This window comes from Miniopterus schreibersii (assembly GCF_964146895.1).
Source record: "Miniopterus schreibersii genome assembly, chromosome: 2".
Lineage (NCBI taxonomy): Eukaryota > Metazoa > Chordata > Mammalia > Chiroptera > Miniopteridae > Miniopterus > Miniopterus schreibersii.
Window position 1 is genome coordinate 78480050 of NC_138102.1, and position 17153 is coordinate 78497202.

Here is a 17153-nt window from a genome sequence, read left to right on the forward strand (position 1 = left end):
TGCCCAGGAACAGACCTCCTGCCGACCCACGCCCACCCTTACACACACACATGCATGTGTACACACACTTTATCTTTTATATCTTATTTTTATTGTAGCTTTTTTATGTTTCGATGTTTAGATACACAAATATCATTGTGTTACAATTGCTTACAAGATTCATTACAATAGGACCAATAGGCTATACCATATAGCCTAGGTGTTTAGTAGACTGTGCCATGTAGGTTTATGTAAGTGCACCATAATGTTCACAGCACAACAAAATCACCTACGATCGCATTTTGTAGAATGTATCTCTGACATTAAGTGATGCATGACTATAATAAAAATGTTCAGCAGCAAGGTGTGGCAGTAAAGATGCAGGTTTTAGTAAGATACTTACTAGCTGTGTGACCTTGGACAATAATAATGATGATGATGATGATGATGACAGCTGTGTAGAAAAGAGTTAACATAGCAGGCTACAACTGCTATCCTTAGAAAGGCCTACTTACAATATTGGCCACTGGCTGATATCTGGGAACTTAGATTTCAGGAGAGTTCCCACCATTCCCTAAATGTTAAGTGGCTCTCTCTGCCTACACTACTGTTTATATAAACAATATGTTTATGCTGAGCACCTGCTTTCTTCCTACGAGTCTGGAAGTTTGGTACATGCCAGACGGAGGGTGCCTACATGACAGGTCTGCAGTAAAAACCTGGGCACAAATCCAAGGTGGTGGCAGGCTGAGTAGAAACTACACTGACACTCTTCCAGGACCAAACTGGAATTACAACTAAAATAGAGAAAAACCATCCTGAATAATCAACTGAAGACTAGCTGGAGAGCACCCTCATAACCAAGGAGGAAAAGTGGAGACCACATAGAGACTGGTAGGAAGAATGGAGGTACAAGAGGGTTGGATACACAAACCCTCAGGTCCCACAGGTCCAGAAGATTATCTCAGCTGTGTGAGGTTCCCACTGAGAACTCTGGGGCCTAAACCCCAAGCTGGGCTTCTAAGCCCAGAGCACCAGAACTGAGAAAGGTACCCACATAACATCTGGCTGTGAAAAGCAGCAGGGTTTCTGTCTGTCAGGGAGAGATGGCTGGAAATGCAGGCACCCTCTTAAAGGACCTCACCTTCAGCTATGGCAGAGGGAGGGTGGAGTGGATTGGAGCAGTGTGAGAGGAATCTGGGGTTTCAGGCTCTGGAGACAGAGCTCAGAGGGTGGCTATCTGGATTCCTGTGCTGACTCATTCCCCCATACTGCAGAAGACATCCTTCTCAGGCAGACCTTTGCCAGCCAGGCAGCTTTTGCCTGGGGGGAAGGAATTGCCCCACCCTCTTGCTCTCACTTGTGGAGTCTACAGACTGAGGTTCATTAACAGATTAAGATCAATCAGCCGGCAGGGAGAGGCAAACCTCTGGGAGCTTTGAATCTTTACCTGATCTGCTTCTGGACCCTTGCTTTGGAAAAGCAGACTTTGGTGTGCATCTTGGTCCTGTCCAAATGCACCCATCCCCAGCAGAGGGAACAACAAGCCAGCCCAGCAGAGGGAACCACAAGCCATGGGTTGTCAATAACTCCAAACAGGTACTCAAGGCCAGTAACAAGGAGCATTTGACAGTGGCCTGCACCAGAGACCATACAAATGACTGGGAGACCAAGTAGATCTACCTAATACAAACAGGCAGCCAAAATGGGGAGACAAAAAACAAGCCCCACAGGAAAGAACACAAGAAGTCTCCAGATGAAATGGAGATAAGCAATCTATCAGATACAGATTTCAGTCTCTAAAAGAAATGGAGATAAGCAATCTATCAGATATAGAGTTCAGAATACTGAGTGTAAGGATGTTCAATAGCATGAGAAAAGATATAGAAACGATGAAAAATGATGAGTCAGAAATGAAGAATGACACTGCAGAAATAAAAAATACATTGGAAGGAATAAACAGCAGATTACAGGAAGCTGAAGATCAGATCAGCAAATTAGAAGACAAGGTAGAAAAAATCACTCAGGCAGGGATCCAAAATAGAAAAAACAATTAAAAAACAGGACAGTTTAAGGGATCTGTGGGACAACATGAAATGTAACAATATTCAAATTATAGGAGTACCAGAAGGTGGAAAGAATAAGCAAGGGATAGAGAATTTGTTTGAAGAAATAATAATGGCCGAAAACTTCCCTAACCTGGTCAAGGAAAAAGCCACAGAAGTTCAGGAGGCACAGAGAGTCCCAAGCAAGAAAAACCCAAAGAGACCCATGCCCAGGAACATCATAATTAAAATGCCAAAAATTCAAGGCAGAGAGAGAAACTTAAAGGCAGCAAGAGAAAAGCAATCTGTTATCTACAAAAGAGCTCCCATAAGGCTGTCGGCTGATTTCTCATCAGAAACTACAAGCCAAAAGGGAATGGCATGAGGTATTCAAGGTAGTGCAAACCAGGGTCTGAAACCAAGACTACTCTATCCAGCAAGGCTATCATTCAAAATAGACAGTGAAATAAAGAGCTACCCAGACCAAAAAAGGCTAAACGAGTTTATCTCCCCCAAACCAGCATTGCAAGAAATGTTAAAAGAACAGCTGTAATAATAAGAAGAAATATAGAGAGAAACCTAGGCATAAATAATTAAAATAGTGCCTGGCAGGGCGTGGCTCAGGGGTTGAGCATTGACATAGGATCCAGGAGATCGAGGTTCAATTCCTGGTGGGGGCACATACCTGGGTTACAGGCTTGACCCCTGTCTGGGGCGTGTAGGGGGCAGTCGATCAATGACAACTCTTTCATCATTAATGGTTTTTTTTCTCTCTCTCCCTCTCCCTTCCCATCTCTGAAATCAATAAAGATATTTTTTTTTAAAAAAAGAGTTAAAATGGCAATAAATAAGGACCTATCAATAACAACCTTAAGGACTTTAAGGGAGAGATCAACAGCAATACAGTCAGGGAACTTTAACACTACACTGACTTCACTGGATAGATCTTCCAAACAAAAAGTCAACACAGAAACAGTGACTCTAAATAGCACACTAGATCAGATGGATTTAATTGATGTTTACAGAACATTTCACCCCAAAGCTACAGAATATACATCCCTCTCAAGTATACATGGGTCATGTTCAAAGATAGACCACATGTTAGGACATAAAACAAGTTTCTACAAGTTCAAGAAGATTGGCATCATATCAAGCATCTTCTTGGATCATAGTGGCATGAAATTAGAAATCAACTAAAGCAAAAACACTCAAAAACATTCAAACACATGGAGGCTAAATAGCATGTTATGAAACAATCAATACCAAAGTGATCAAGAAAGAAATCAAAGACTTCCTGGAAACAAATGAAAATGAACACACAACAACCCAAAATCTATGGGACACAGCAAAGCATTCCTGAGAGGGAAGTTCATAGCAATACAGATCTACCTCAAAAAGCACGAAAAGTTTTTAATAAACTATCTAACTCTACAACTTAAAGAATTAGAAAGCTCCCCCTGTGAAGCCATCCAGACCAGGGCTTTTGTTTACTGAGAGGGTTTTTTTATTACTGCTTCAATTTCATCAGTTGTTATTAGCCTAGTCAGGCTTTCTGATTCTTCCTGATTCAGTTTTACATGATCTCATATGTGGAATCTAATAAACAAAATAGACTGAGGAACAAAATAGATCCAGAGACATAGAAGCATGGAACAGGCTGATGAATCTCAGAGGGAAGGGGTGTGTGGGGGGGTAAAGATTAATCAAAGAACTTATGTGCATATATGTATAACCCATGGACACAGACAGTAGTGTGGTGAAGGCCGGAGGGGGGGGGGGGATGTGGGGTGGAGGACTCAACGGGGGGGAAAAGGGTGACATTTGTAATACCTTCAACAATAAAGATAATTTTTTTAAAAAAAGATTTAAAAAACAACAACCCAGGCAGTGCATCCCTAATGAGCATCCGTGGCAGGTAGTATTTCACATGTGTTGTCACAGGTTGTTGCTGGAGGAATTAGAGCATCCTGTGTGACTACTGGGAGAGGCTCTTGGAAGCTTATGCCTGGTAACTACAGATTTCACCTCATGCAACTTTTCCTTTGCTGATTATATATATACACAGTGTATTTATTTATGTATTTATTAATCCTCACCTGAGGATATGTTTAGAGAGAAGAAGGGAAAGAGAGAGAGACTGATGTGAAAGAAACATCAGTCTATTACCTCCCATACATGCCCTCGACCAGGTATTAAACCACAACCTACCTAGGTATATTCCCTGACTGGGAATCAAACCTGAAACCTTTTGGTGTATGGGAAGATGCTCCAACCAACTGAGCCACTCAGCCAGGGCTCACACATTTTAGTTTTAATGAAAATATGCTACATATACTATTCTCCAACTTGGAATTTTTACTCTATAATATAGCTTGGATAGCTTTCCATGTCAGCATATATAGATCTATTATTCTTTTTAACAGCTATAGCTATGCACATAATTCTTTTGTATTTATTTTTATTTTTTTCCATCACCATTTTCCCCCTTTTCCACTTAATTTTTAACAAGTGAATAATATCAAACATTAACCTTTTTCTTTCAGAAGATAATATTATTTATATAGTTTCAATAGTTCAATATTAATTTGACTTAACATACTTACAGGATGCTTGAGTGTGCAGAGTTCATATAAAACACAGCCAAGGGACCAAATATCCCTGGAGGAGATAAGAGTTTACATGCCAAAAACATATCCATAGTTCTTAATAAAAGCCTTATTCTTACAGTGCTTTATAGTTGTGAATCTTTACAGTTTTATATAGGTTGACTAGTTTTTTGAAATGTTTTCAGATACATGATCAATTCTTATTCTAACATAAGAGGTAAAATAAAAACAATTTGTAGTTTTGTCAGAATCCTAAAGAAAAGGTATACAAATATGCTACCATCTGATGGCTCAATATTTACTTCATCACTTGCTCAAAGAAAATGTGTATGAAAGTTTGAGCACTTGGCAGAGGAAGGCAGGACTCAAACATGAATTTATTTTGATTCAAAGGGTAAAATTTGGTTGATTTAACAAGGTATATTCTACTCAAGACTACTGACAGAACCAAAGGCATATTAAGTGATGAACATAGTATTTGGTACTCAATAAACTTGGAAAATGTGCTTATAATATATGACTAGAGACTTGCTCTTTAGTACTTAGTATTAATATGTGATTGATTTAATAAGGAGTTACCTTATAGAACAAAAAGCATAAATATAAAAGATCAAAAAAATGTGTAATGAGAATTCCAGGAAATAAGGTGAGACAGGCCAGTAAGCCAGGATAAGTGGAATAGGGAAACTGAGACAGATAGCTGAACAAAATGGCTGAGCAATTTATAACAGATACAGGTCACCTCCCTAGAGATAATATCTAGACCTCAGTTGTATTTCAGCTGCAGGCCCAGAAAAGCAGCAAAACCAGGTGGGTGACCACCAGGACCAGCTGCAGTGACTGATGACCGCCTGCCCTGGCACTGATCAATCAGTGGAGATCTTGACCTTGAAAGAGCACACCTAGAAAACTGATGAATATTCTGCTGAAATCCTGCCCTGAGACCTCGCCTAAAAGTCCCTGCCTGTAAGAGAGTGATAAAAGCCTCAAGACAAAAGACCCAGAGCTTGCTCTCTCTCTGGTGAGCAGCCAGCCACTCCATTCCCTTTCCTCTCTTCTTCCATCTTTTCTTCCCTCACAGGCACACATCTCCTAAACTCTGAGTCCCCATTAGACTTGCAACCAGGGCAGCAATAAGCAGTGGCAGCTCATTCCAGGCTAATCGCCTGAACCTCTCCCCAAGACCCCCTTTTCTTTGAATTCCCTGAGAGCTAGGGCAGCCAGGCCTAGGCTCTCCTTTTGCTTCTTCTATGCTAAACTTCCTTGTTTCACTGTCTCCAGCTTTAATAAATGTTTCCTCATAGTCACCTGGACTCATGTTGTGAAAATTTTCCTTCTCAAAGTCAAGAACCAACACACTACCAGCTGGCCATAGGCAGACCTCAAGGCCAGGTCCTCTGTTTGGTAACAAAGGTAGTCAAAGAGTCAAAACACTAAGGATTCAGGAAAGTGAGGTAAATGGCTCCACTATTTCGCAACACTTCCTTTTAGTGTGTGCAGGAAGGGCAGAGAGATATACTAAAGGCTTGAGTACAGAATAGGTAGGGAACAACTAGTTTCTAGACTTTTTCTAGAGTTTCTAGAAACTCACTGACCACTTTCTACCACCACACAGAATTTTTTGTCTTTACCTAGTCTACCCTAGGCCCAAACTCCTCTTCTGTTCCAGAGCCCCCTTAATGGCCAGTGTGGGGAATTCATGTGCCTACAGAGGTCCTGTGGATGAAAAGGGGCCACATATTAAACTAGACAAGCTCAGAGGAGGCCTTTGTGGCAGCCTTACAAACTCAGAGACCAAAAGTAACTGGATAGGATGGTCTAAAATTAAAATTTTTAACCTAAAAGCAGTTTATGGTGGGTAGTCATGTCCTAGGCTAGAATCTTCCTTGACAAAAGTCAGTCTTTACCTTAATTGAGCTTATCTATTGTCTTTTTGAATCTATGAAACATACCTTTGGAATATCAGGGTAATATCCCTTTTTCTGGACCCCTCCGGGCACAACTACCAGAGCAGAGACCTCACTGTTAATTGTTGACTGTTAACTATCCTGTACCCACATATATAAAAGATATATGTCTATCAATTTACCTTTCATCCAATCCCATAGGTGTTCACCCCCAACCTTTGCTTTCTCCCGCCTCCCTAATCTATCACCAGTGGATTTCATGTAACTCAATTACATCTTGTTTTTTGATGAAATGTATAAAATAAGGTGCAAGACTGTCATTCTATGGAGCATTTTCTTAATCCATTGAGATTTTGCTTCTCAGAAGTTGTCATCAGTTTAGTTCAAATAAACTAATAAAAATTCTCTACAGGTTTGAACATTTCTTACATTGACAGTCCCTCAAATAAAGCCTCCCTGTGTGTGGTGAGAACTGTGATGAACCTGGGAATAATTTCCTGGTCTAGCCGAGGCAGCTGATAATTGCTAAAATCTAATTATCAGAAGCAGCAAGTCAACATATTTGAATGTTGACCCAAATTCTTAAAAAACAGCATGAGGTAACAAAACAGTGTTGCTAACCTAGGGCTCTGGGCCTGCAGCAGCACTAAACTCTGCTCTGGACAGCTTGTGCTTCCTACCCAGCCCTACACTAGCTGCATTCCTGCTGATCTGGAGGCCAAACCCTACTGGTGCCATGGGTTAACTCACAATCAAGCAAATAAATAAATGCCTGTTCTTTTGTTATGCAGAGGAATGTTTACTATTATTTTTGTAAATTTCTAATAACTGGGATTTGCCTTCCATTTATCTTTCAAAGTCAAATGCCATATATCCATTGGGTATTTTCCTAAACAAATGGACAGTTAACTCCCAAAAGGAATTCAGTCTTTCTGCTAGACCAACTGGTTCAAATGGCAGCCAAGCTTTGAAAAGTGAAATTTTTTTCCTTCTCCTTACATGACAGTAAAACCTACCTCACCTTCATCTTTTATCACTACGTATATTAATATTACTCCTGAGAAGAAGACTCTGTTATCACATGCATAAAAACTAGCTGGGTTTTTAAAGGTGGAGGACACCTTAAGGATTACCTAGCCAACATTCTTGTTGTTACAGGTAGGGGAACTGAGGCTCATAGAGGTCAACTGAGTTGGTCAAGCTGGTGACAGAGCCAAGTGTGGGGAAGGAAGAAACTTTCCTCTACCCTCAAGGTTCTTTCAGGTGGTCTAATAATTAAATCTACATGAGGCCAATTAACAAGAGAAAATGGCCAAAGTTAATTATCTATGTACATATGGGAACCCTGCAAACATGAGATGTTCGGAGACAGAAAGGGGAAATGACATATGTATGACATTCTGAGCTAAGGATGAGGTAAGGTACCTTGAGACTTCAGGGGGGAGGAAAGTCACTACAGGATAATAACATAATTTGAGTAATTAGAAGTTTGTCCTGCCCTATAGACAGGTCAAAAAGGTTATCTCTGATAATTTCTTATTATAGGCAAGGTCCCTAATTTAAATTCTTCTAAGTAATTAACGGCGTAGCAGGAGTTTCTCTTGAGCCCACATGGTCTTGGTTACCTTTAGCTCAAAAATAATCCACATACCACAGAAGCACATCTTGGGGTGACTCATTTGGAACTCCCATGTAAGACTAGGATTCTGAGCTCCTAATCTAGTGCTTTGTCACCAGACCACCTTGCCTTCTATCTTGCCCACCTACAATACTTTTCTGCAATAAAGTAAATAGTGCTTATGTTGGCGGTGGTGGTGTAGGGTAGGTAGCTAGTTATTGACATGAGAAAGATAGGTAGTTAATAATATAAGGAATAAATCAAAAGGGAACTAAATAATCTTAATAAACTGGGAAGCAGAAGTAGGTAACAGAATTCCATCTAGTTTACTGGTGAACAGACTTATTCACACACTCCAGGAAACTTAATCCTCAGAAAGAGATAGAAACCTCCCCAGAGGTGCTGAAAGTCCAGTACCAGAGGGAGGGGAGGAAATTCCTCTGCTCCACATGCACAGTAGGAACAAGATGATGGAACAAAACTTTTGGACATGCACAATGGGAGTCCAGGTGACAAAACAGAGAGGCAGGGCCTAGCCTGGGAACAATCGGAAAGGTCATAGGATGGACAGAGGACATGAAACCCCAAGAGAATTTACTGGGAGGAGTACCAAATCCAGGCCCAGGAAAAGTTAGGAATTTGGTTTGGATAGTTTGAATGGATCTTTGTCCTTTACCTGAACCAAGGAGATATATGACAATTAACAGGAGCCTCGTGGCAGTGCTTTAGAGCTGCCCACTCTCTCCGTCCCTGAGGGTGTATTAATTCCCCTTAATTCACAATAAAATCTTGCCATCACCTTTAAACTCCTCTACTTGTGTGCATTTGGAATTCCTTTCTCACATCACCGCAAAAGAACCTATCACATTCACTGGGAACAGCACCAAGTATTAGGCTGGTGGGGTCAGACCACACCTGGGTTCAGCAATCTCAATACTTGAATTCTGGCTAGGAAACAATTCAGAGCCAAGACTCAAACTATAAGAGAACATTTATTTAGAAAATCATAGAGGTAGAAGTAATTTGTAGAAGAAATGGGCTTAGGAAGCAAGTTATAGAGGCAAAGAAAGGGCCTTTGGAGCTTAGAAGTTTGGAAGGTAAAGGTGATGTGCCTGGGAGGATGGGGAAGGAAAGGGCGTGCTCCATGGAGAGAAAGCAAACTGGGTCCTCCATCCTAAGGATTTTTGTTGTTTTTAAATCCTCACCCAGGCCTTAGCCGGTTTGCTAAGTGGTTAGAGCACTGGTCCTCAGACTGAAGGGTCCAGAGTTCAATTCTAGCCAAGGGCTCACACCTCGGTTGCAGGCTCAATCCCCGGCCCTGGTCAGCACTTGAGCGGGAGGCAACCAATCCTTCCACTCTAAAAAGCAATGAAAAAATATCCTTAGGTGAGGGTAAAAAAAAAAAAAAATCAAGGAAAAAATATCCTCAGGTGAGGATAAAAAAAAAAAAAAAATCCCCAACCAAGGACTTGAGGACATGCTTAGAGGAGAGAAAAAAACACATTAATGTGTGAGAGAGAAACATCAATTGACTGGGGATCAAACGAGAAACCCAGGTTCCTGACTGGGAATCAAACCAGCAACCTTTCAGTGCACAGGATGATACTAAATCAGCTGAGCCCCTCTGGCCAAGCTTTCCTAAGGCCTTTAAGGGTGGAGAATTTAGAGGATGTCCTAGGGTACAATCTCAATAGACTATTCAGCATGCAGTTGGGTCTTGATGTCAGCTGTGGCTGGTGGTGTTGCTTTTCTGGGCCTGGAGCTGAAATACAACTGAGGCCTAGATATTATCTCTAGGAAGGAAAGGTCAGGGGGTCTAAGCTGTTTGAGCAGTGATATGCTAGGGGAGGAAAGGTCACCCTGGGACAAGGTCATACCCTACAATTGTCCATTGCTAGGCACCGGGGCTTTCCACCCTGATGACCTTCTGTACCTAGCGTCGTCCTCACTCTGCTCATGTCTAACCACACTTAGAAGGTATTGGTGTGGAGAAAAGGAGTTCAGAATAAGCATCTCCAGATGTGACTCAGTGGTATACCGATTACTTTGAGCTAAAGGCAACTTTATCCACAGGCTCAAGAGAAATTTCTGTTCCTCCCTTGAACTACTTAGAAGAACTTAAATTAGGAGCCTAGCCCATAATAAACTATTATCAGAAATAACTTCTTTTGACCTATCTACAGGGCACGGAAAACTTCTATTTACTAAAGGTCTGCTCTTATCATCTTGCAAGGATCCTCTGAAGCCCCTAAGACACCTTACTTCATCCCTAGCTCAGAATGTCTTAGATACCCATATTTCCTTTCTATGAACCTCTCCTGCATGTGGGGTCTCTGACTCTCATATATGGGGGTTCCAGTGCATATGTATTAAATTATGTTCTTTTTTAATTAAAAATTTTTTTTAATTTATTTATTTTAGAGAGGGGGAGGGAGAGAGAAAAAAAGAAATATCAATTTGTTGTTCCGCTCATTTATGCATTCATTGGTTGATTTTTTTATGTTCCCTGACTGGGAATTGAACCCACAGACTTGGAGTATCAGGATGATGCTGTAACCAACTGAGCTGCCCTGCCAGGGCCTGGTTATTTTCTCTTACTAATCTGTCTCATGTCTATTTGATTATTAGACCAACCAGAAGAGTTTTGAGGGTAAAGTTTGTTCCTCTTCCACAGTATGAAAATCAAATACACAGACAGATGTCACAATGACTAGAATTTTCAACAGTATCATTTCTCTCACTTGTATCTTTAAATAAAGAAAATTTGCTATTTTCTAAATAAGTTCAAAAGCTTCTGGGAACAGTGAAGTGGCTAGAGACAGTCACTGACATACTCATTTCGCACATGAAAAAAAAAATTACAAAAGTACCATAGGAAAGAGAACCCATCAGATTTTACAGAAATTTTCAAACCAAGAGTCAGCCACTCACGTTTTATTGTTGTAGGGTTTATTCTGACAAATCTCTGGAGACAGGTAGTAAGGTGTCCCAACATAAGTTTGAGCAAGTTCCATGGAACTAGTAAGTTATATTAAATAGTAAAATAACATGGTTTATTATTGGAGTATGAAAAGGCTTAAGATATGAACATGCAAGAAAAAAGTATAAAAATGAATAACAAAATTTGATGCATGCACATATTAAAATAAAGAAAAAATATTGTACATTAATAATAGAGTAATAAAAATAGTTGATTTTTAAACTTATAATTCACCTCCCAAAACTCTACACATTAAAAAAATTTTATGGCCTAAAGCTCCCACAAAGAGGTATAATTGTCATATCACAAAAATTTCCCAGATGTAGGAACAGTCTCCTCTTTCCAATTATCAAAGTAATGCAATCTCATAATTTAAATTTGGAAAATATGAAAGTGAATAACAGAAAAAAATTATCCATAAAATTACCACCCAAAAATGATTACATCATAGTTAAAATTCTGATATATATCCTTCTCATCTTTTTCCATGCACAGTTTTCACAATACTGTGATCATAATGTATTTAAAATTCAGAATTCCAATTTTTTACCTGATGTAACGAATATTTCCTCACATCATCAAAAAGTCTTCAAAATCATGAATTTTAGTGGTGATAATAATATTCAGGTACTGGCTATGCCAAATTCTATTACATTTAACCATATCCCAATTATTAGGCATTTAAATTATTCCAAATTTCACATTATCCCCTTAGAACAAATTCCCCAAAATAGAACACTTAAAAATCTGTTGATATTACCACCAAATTGTCTTCCAAAACAGTTACACAAAACATATTCTCCCCAACATGTGTGAATTTGTCTGTTTTACTAAATTCTCACTAGCTTTATGTGTATTAAAGTTATATCTCAATTGATAAGTTTAAATCACACTATACGACTTGCTGTTGTCATTCTATTATGCCAAGATTTATCTTGGGAATTTTAACCTCAGACAACATACCAGCTGAATGATTTTTTTTTCATCTGAATGACTTAATGGATTTATATAAACAGTTATCTAAAATTATTTGTAAACCAAGCCTTTAATATCTTAAAATATTATATATATATATATATATATACACACACACACACACACACACACACACACACACACACTTGGCTGTTATAAATAGAAAAAAATGATTTAAAAAAGAACTTACTTGTTCAGGACTCTTGCTATACCAAAGTCCCCAAGCTTTGCAACCACTCCATTCTTGCTAAGAAAAATGTTCTATAAATGAAGAAAATGCTATGTTGTTTGAGAGATTTCAAGAAAACAAAACATCAGTTCTGTCTCTGTCCTCTCTCTGAAGTGTTACCTGTGTTTTTATGTCCCTGTGTAAGATCTTCCTGTCATGAATATATTTTAGTCCTAGAGAAATCTGCACAAACCAACTCAGAATCTGTAGAGGAAACATAAACAAAACTTGTGAGTAGTCTGGTGGTCGCTAAAGTATCTGTTCATGATAATATGCAAAAAGAGGAAACAACATATTTATGTATGTGTGTTTATATGAATGAAGCTAACAGATATATTATCTAGAAAAATGGAAGTGAAAAAAAGCAATCCAAATGTGTTGATATCAAAGTGAACGCCAACACACAAAAGAAAAAGAAAAGACAAGTTCATAATTTTCATTTTTCTTAACACTAAGTTGCTAGCTGCATCAGGATAGTGGACAAGCAGCCCTGTTTCTTTATAACCCTGGTGTCACTGGTTTTTCTGTTTCAGTAGAAGGAGGATGCAAAGAGCATAGAGAAAAAGAGGAAGGAATGGATAATATGTAAGGTTATTAAAACTGTTAATGAAATACCAATATATATATCCATTATATAAAAACAAAAAATGTTACTTTTAAGCTTTTTAAAACTTAATTTTCTTAGTCATGATTTTGTTTACTTTAGCTATCCATGAGCCTCTTTAGTAAAATGTGTTCTATGCCTATAGAGATGTATTTAAACTATTCTAAAATTTCATTTATTCTTAGTTTACCAAATTATATAGAAAGGAAAAAAAACAATAGGAAAAAAAAGCTACATTCCAGCTACTAAGGTTCAGTTGTAATTTTAGTTCTAACCCAACTAAGGGAAACGTAGTTCAAAATTTTGTAGAGAAAAGTATTTTTTATTAAATGTGGAAAAATAATACCTAGATAGGAAGAAAGCAGGGTTTCTACAAGTATGGAATTTAATATACAATGTAAATGAGCATAGGAAAAATGCTTGATGAAGTTTACAAGAGTTAGAGATATTGATTCTTTAATCATTTATACATTCAAAATGATACATTTTAATTCAAGGAAGAAGTTATATGGGCATGATGCTCTTAAATGCTATAATAAATTAAAGAAAAAACTGACCTAAAGAAAGCTCTTGGGTCTTATCCAGTGTGGCTCAATTGGTTGGGCAAAGTGCTGTGCAACAAGAGGTCACTGATTCGATTCCCACTTGGTCAGGGCACATACATGCCTGGATTGTGGGCTTGATCCCCAGTGGGGGGCATGCAGGAGGCTGATCAATGTTTAACTCTCACACATCGATGTTTCTCTCCCTCTCTCCCTAAAAATCAATAATTTTTTTTTTTTTTTTTAAAGAAAGCTGTTGGGCCATTTTGGAGCACTGCTTGAGACAGTGACCTTTCCTATCAATTACACAAGGCCTTACTGGGATTCCTTTCTATACACACATACCTGTCTCCATTAGGAGTACAACTCCCAAGAGGTTTCCAAAGGAAGCTCAGAGTATAGAAGAAAAATGTGTTTGTGCAAAGAGAAAATGGGAATTGAGGCAATTATTTTTCATCTTTTTGCTCCTCTCTCTTAATAACCAATGAAACTAAATAGCCATTGATAAGAAGAGTTTCTATCCTCCCTAGCAAAGTGGGATGGCTCTTTTAACACAGAGCACCAAATGGTAAAAGGAAGAAGAGTGAACCTATAAATATGTCACATTTTAAATGGCTGAGTAACATCCACATTCAGATATTTTTTAGCTGTGAAAATTTATCTCAGGGGCATCCTACATGAGATTGTCCCATACTAAGACACTACCTTTTCTCAAGCAAACTTTACTCTCAAAAAGAGATTCAATTTAAGTTCAATTGTAAATATGTTCTGGACTAAATCAATCAGTAATATTGATTACTATTTTGTGGTTTGAAATCTCTACCAGAAATCATGCTTCATCTAAACACAGTCTACTACTTATGGCATTATAAATTTAATGCTCCCCATATAAATTAGAAGGCAAATTAGAAGTGTTTTTACCTGATCTTCACTAAATAACACTCCTCGTTGTCTACTGATTCTTTTCATGAGATCCCCTCCATCACAGTACTCCATCACAATAAACAGCCTGTTATTCTCTGTAAGAAAAGGCATCATTGGGTTTTGGAACCATTTCAGATATTTACTAATCCTATGCCTTTCAAGTTCTAGAGAATGGAGAATATAACAGAAAAAAATATAGTATATATAGTTAGAACCAAGATGGACCGATTTCTAATCTTACTTCACCACTTACATTTCTTAGCTCTGTTACACTAAGCAAGTTATTTTAATATTCTGTGTCTCATTACATCATCTGTAAAATGGACATAATAATATGGAAACTCCTCTTAAGATTGTTGTAATGATTAATTGAGTTAATCCATGTCAGATGCTTAGAACAATGCTTGCACATAATGACAGTTCAATAAATGTTAGCCATTATTATTAATATATTCCTGCAAGAGATTGGAAATCTGCTGTAGAATAGCAGCTGTGAGTCTTTCCCAACACCCCAAGAAGAATAAGTAGACTTGTTTTGAATTTGGGTATAAACATTTATTTATATGACACTTATTCAACCATGTTATTAAGCACAATAAACACTCTTCTAACTGACCTTTGCCTGACCTCATCAGTAGATTAATGGGCACACTTCATCCAGTATGTTTGCTCATTCAAGGTTACCACTGGTGGTTATTAGACTGTAGTATATCCAGGTACATCTGCTCCCACTTACTCTTACCAAGATCATTGTGTTTGTTCCAAAATCTGTTTATGCCAATTACACTTGTATTGTAATTATTATATAACTGATGAAATATGACTGAGAAACAAAATATGTGATTATTTCTACAACAACTACATTGAATGCTTTGAAGGATTCAGTAAAAGTAAATAGCTGAAAAAGGCCATTGACTTAAATACTGAATGGAACAAGTGGAAAATAACAGGGAAAGCTTTAAAAGAATTGTGCACACAGAGTAACTGTAAATTCTTCACTCTAAAGAAAAGAAATTATGAGATTCCAAGATGGCAGTAGATTGAGTGGAAGTTACAATGACACTCTCCCAGCACCAAATAGGAATTACAACTAAAATTGAGAAAAACCATCCTGAATAATCAAAGCAACTGAAGACTAGCTGGAGAGCACCCTCCTAACCAAGGAGGAAAAGTGGAAACTGCATAGACACTGGTAGGAAGTGCACAGGTGCGAGAGGGCTGGCTGGGTCCCCACAGGCAGCAGCTGAAGTTCCAGAGGAATATCTCAGCTGTTGAGGGATCCCACTGAGAAATCTGGAGTCTAAACCCCAGGCTGGGCTTCCCAGCCCACAGCACCAGAACTGAGAAAGGTGCCCACATGAAACCTGGCTGTGAAAAGTAGGAGGGTTTCTATCTGCCAGGGAGAGATGACTGGAAATGCAGGCACCCTCTTAAAGGGCCAATGCACAGTTTCATGTTCAGCCACTAACCCTGGGCTCTGGCAGAGAGAGGGCAAAGTGGACTAGAGCTGTGTGAGGAGAATCCAGGGGTGCTGGCTGGGGCAATAGAGATCAGAGGCTGGTGATCTGGATTTCTGTGCTGAGACATGTCCCCATATATCAGAGGACCTCTTTCTCAGGCAGACATTTACCTTTCAAAGACCTTTTGCTTGGGGGAGGGGGATGCAATTGTCCCACCCTGCTGGAAAATGTCTTGCCCCACCCTGTGAAGTTTCTACAGACTGAGGCTCATTAAGAGACTTGCTGCTTTGAGTCTTTGGCTGATTTGATTCTGGATCCAGGGCTTCGAAAAGCATAGCTTGGTGACCATCTTGGTCCTGGCCAAACACACACAGCCAAGCAGAGGGAACCACAAGCTGTGGAGTGCAGAAAACTTCACTCAGGGTACTCAAGGCCAGTCACAAACATCTGACATTGGCCTGAACCAGAGACCATCCAAAAGACTGGGAGTCCTAGCAGATCAACCTACTACATAGAAATAAATCCAAACAGGCAGCCAAAATGGGGAGGGGGGGAAAAAACCCCAAATGAAAGAAAATAATTCTCTAGAAGAAGAGTTAATGAAATGGAGATAAGAAATCTATCACATATAGAGTTCAGAATACTGATCATAAGAATGCTCAACAGCATGAGAAAAGAAATGAAAACTGTGAAGGAAATTAAGAATTACATAGTAGAAATAATTAAAAAAAAAAATTGGAAGAAATAAACAGCAGATTAGAGGAAGCTGAGGACTGGATCAGCAAATTAGAATACAGGGTAGAAAAAAATCACTCATAGAACCAAAAAAAAATCATTACAAAAGCAGGACAGTTTAAGGTAACTGGGACAACATAAACATGACAATATTCACATCATAGGAGAACCAGAAGATGTAGAAAGTAAACAAGGGTTAGAGAACCTGTTTGAAGAAATAACAACAGAAAACTTCCCTAACCTAGTCGAGAAAAAGCCACACAAGTTCAGGAGGCACAAAGAGTCCAAAGAACTCAAATAGATATGTAGGTTTTAAGAGATAAGATGGTGCCGTAGGTAACCACGGTACCCGCCACCTCCCATAACCACATCAAAATTACAATTAAAATACAGGACAACCAATATTCAGAACCTCCTGAAATCTAGCTGAATAGAAGTCCTACAACTAGGGAACTAAAGAAGCACATAGTGACCCGTAGGAGGGGTGGAGATGTGGGGTGGAATCTGAGCTGAATCACAGAGAGGTGGCTGTGGTCTCACAGCCAGGTG

General features: G+C 38.9%; 1 protein-coding gene across 1 annotated transcript in view; it reads right to left on the reverse strand.

Moving 5' to 3' along the window:
• Positions 1 to 17153, reverse strand: part of NEK5 (NIMA related kinase 5) — a 96249-nt gene that overhangs the window by 53330 nt on the left and 25766 nt on the right. The window contains 5 exon segments of the mRNA XM_081129850.1: positions 4628 to 4682; positions 11087 to 11173; positions 12301 to 12371; positions 12460 to 12543; positions 14407 to 14504. Coding sequence (XP_080985976.1) covers positions 4628 to 4682; positions 11087 to 11173; positions 12301 to 12371; positions 12460 to 12543; positions 14407 to 14504 — 395 coding nt within the window.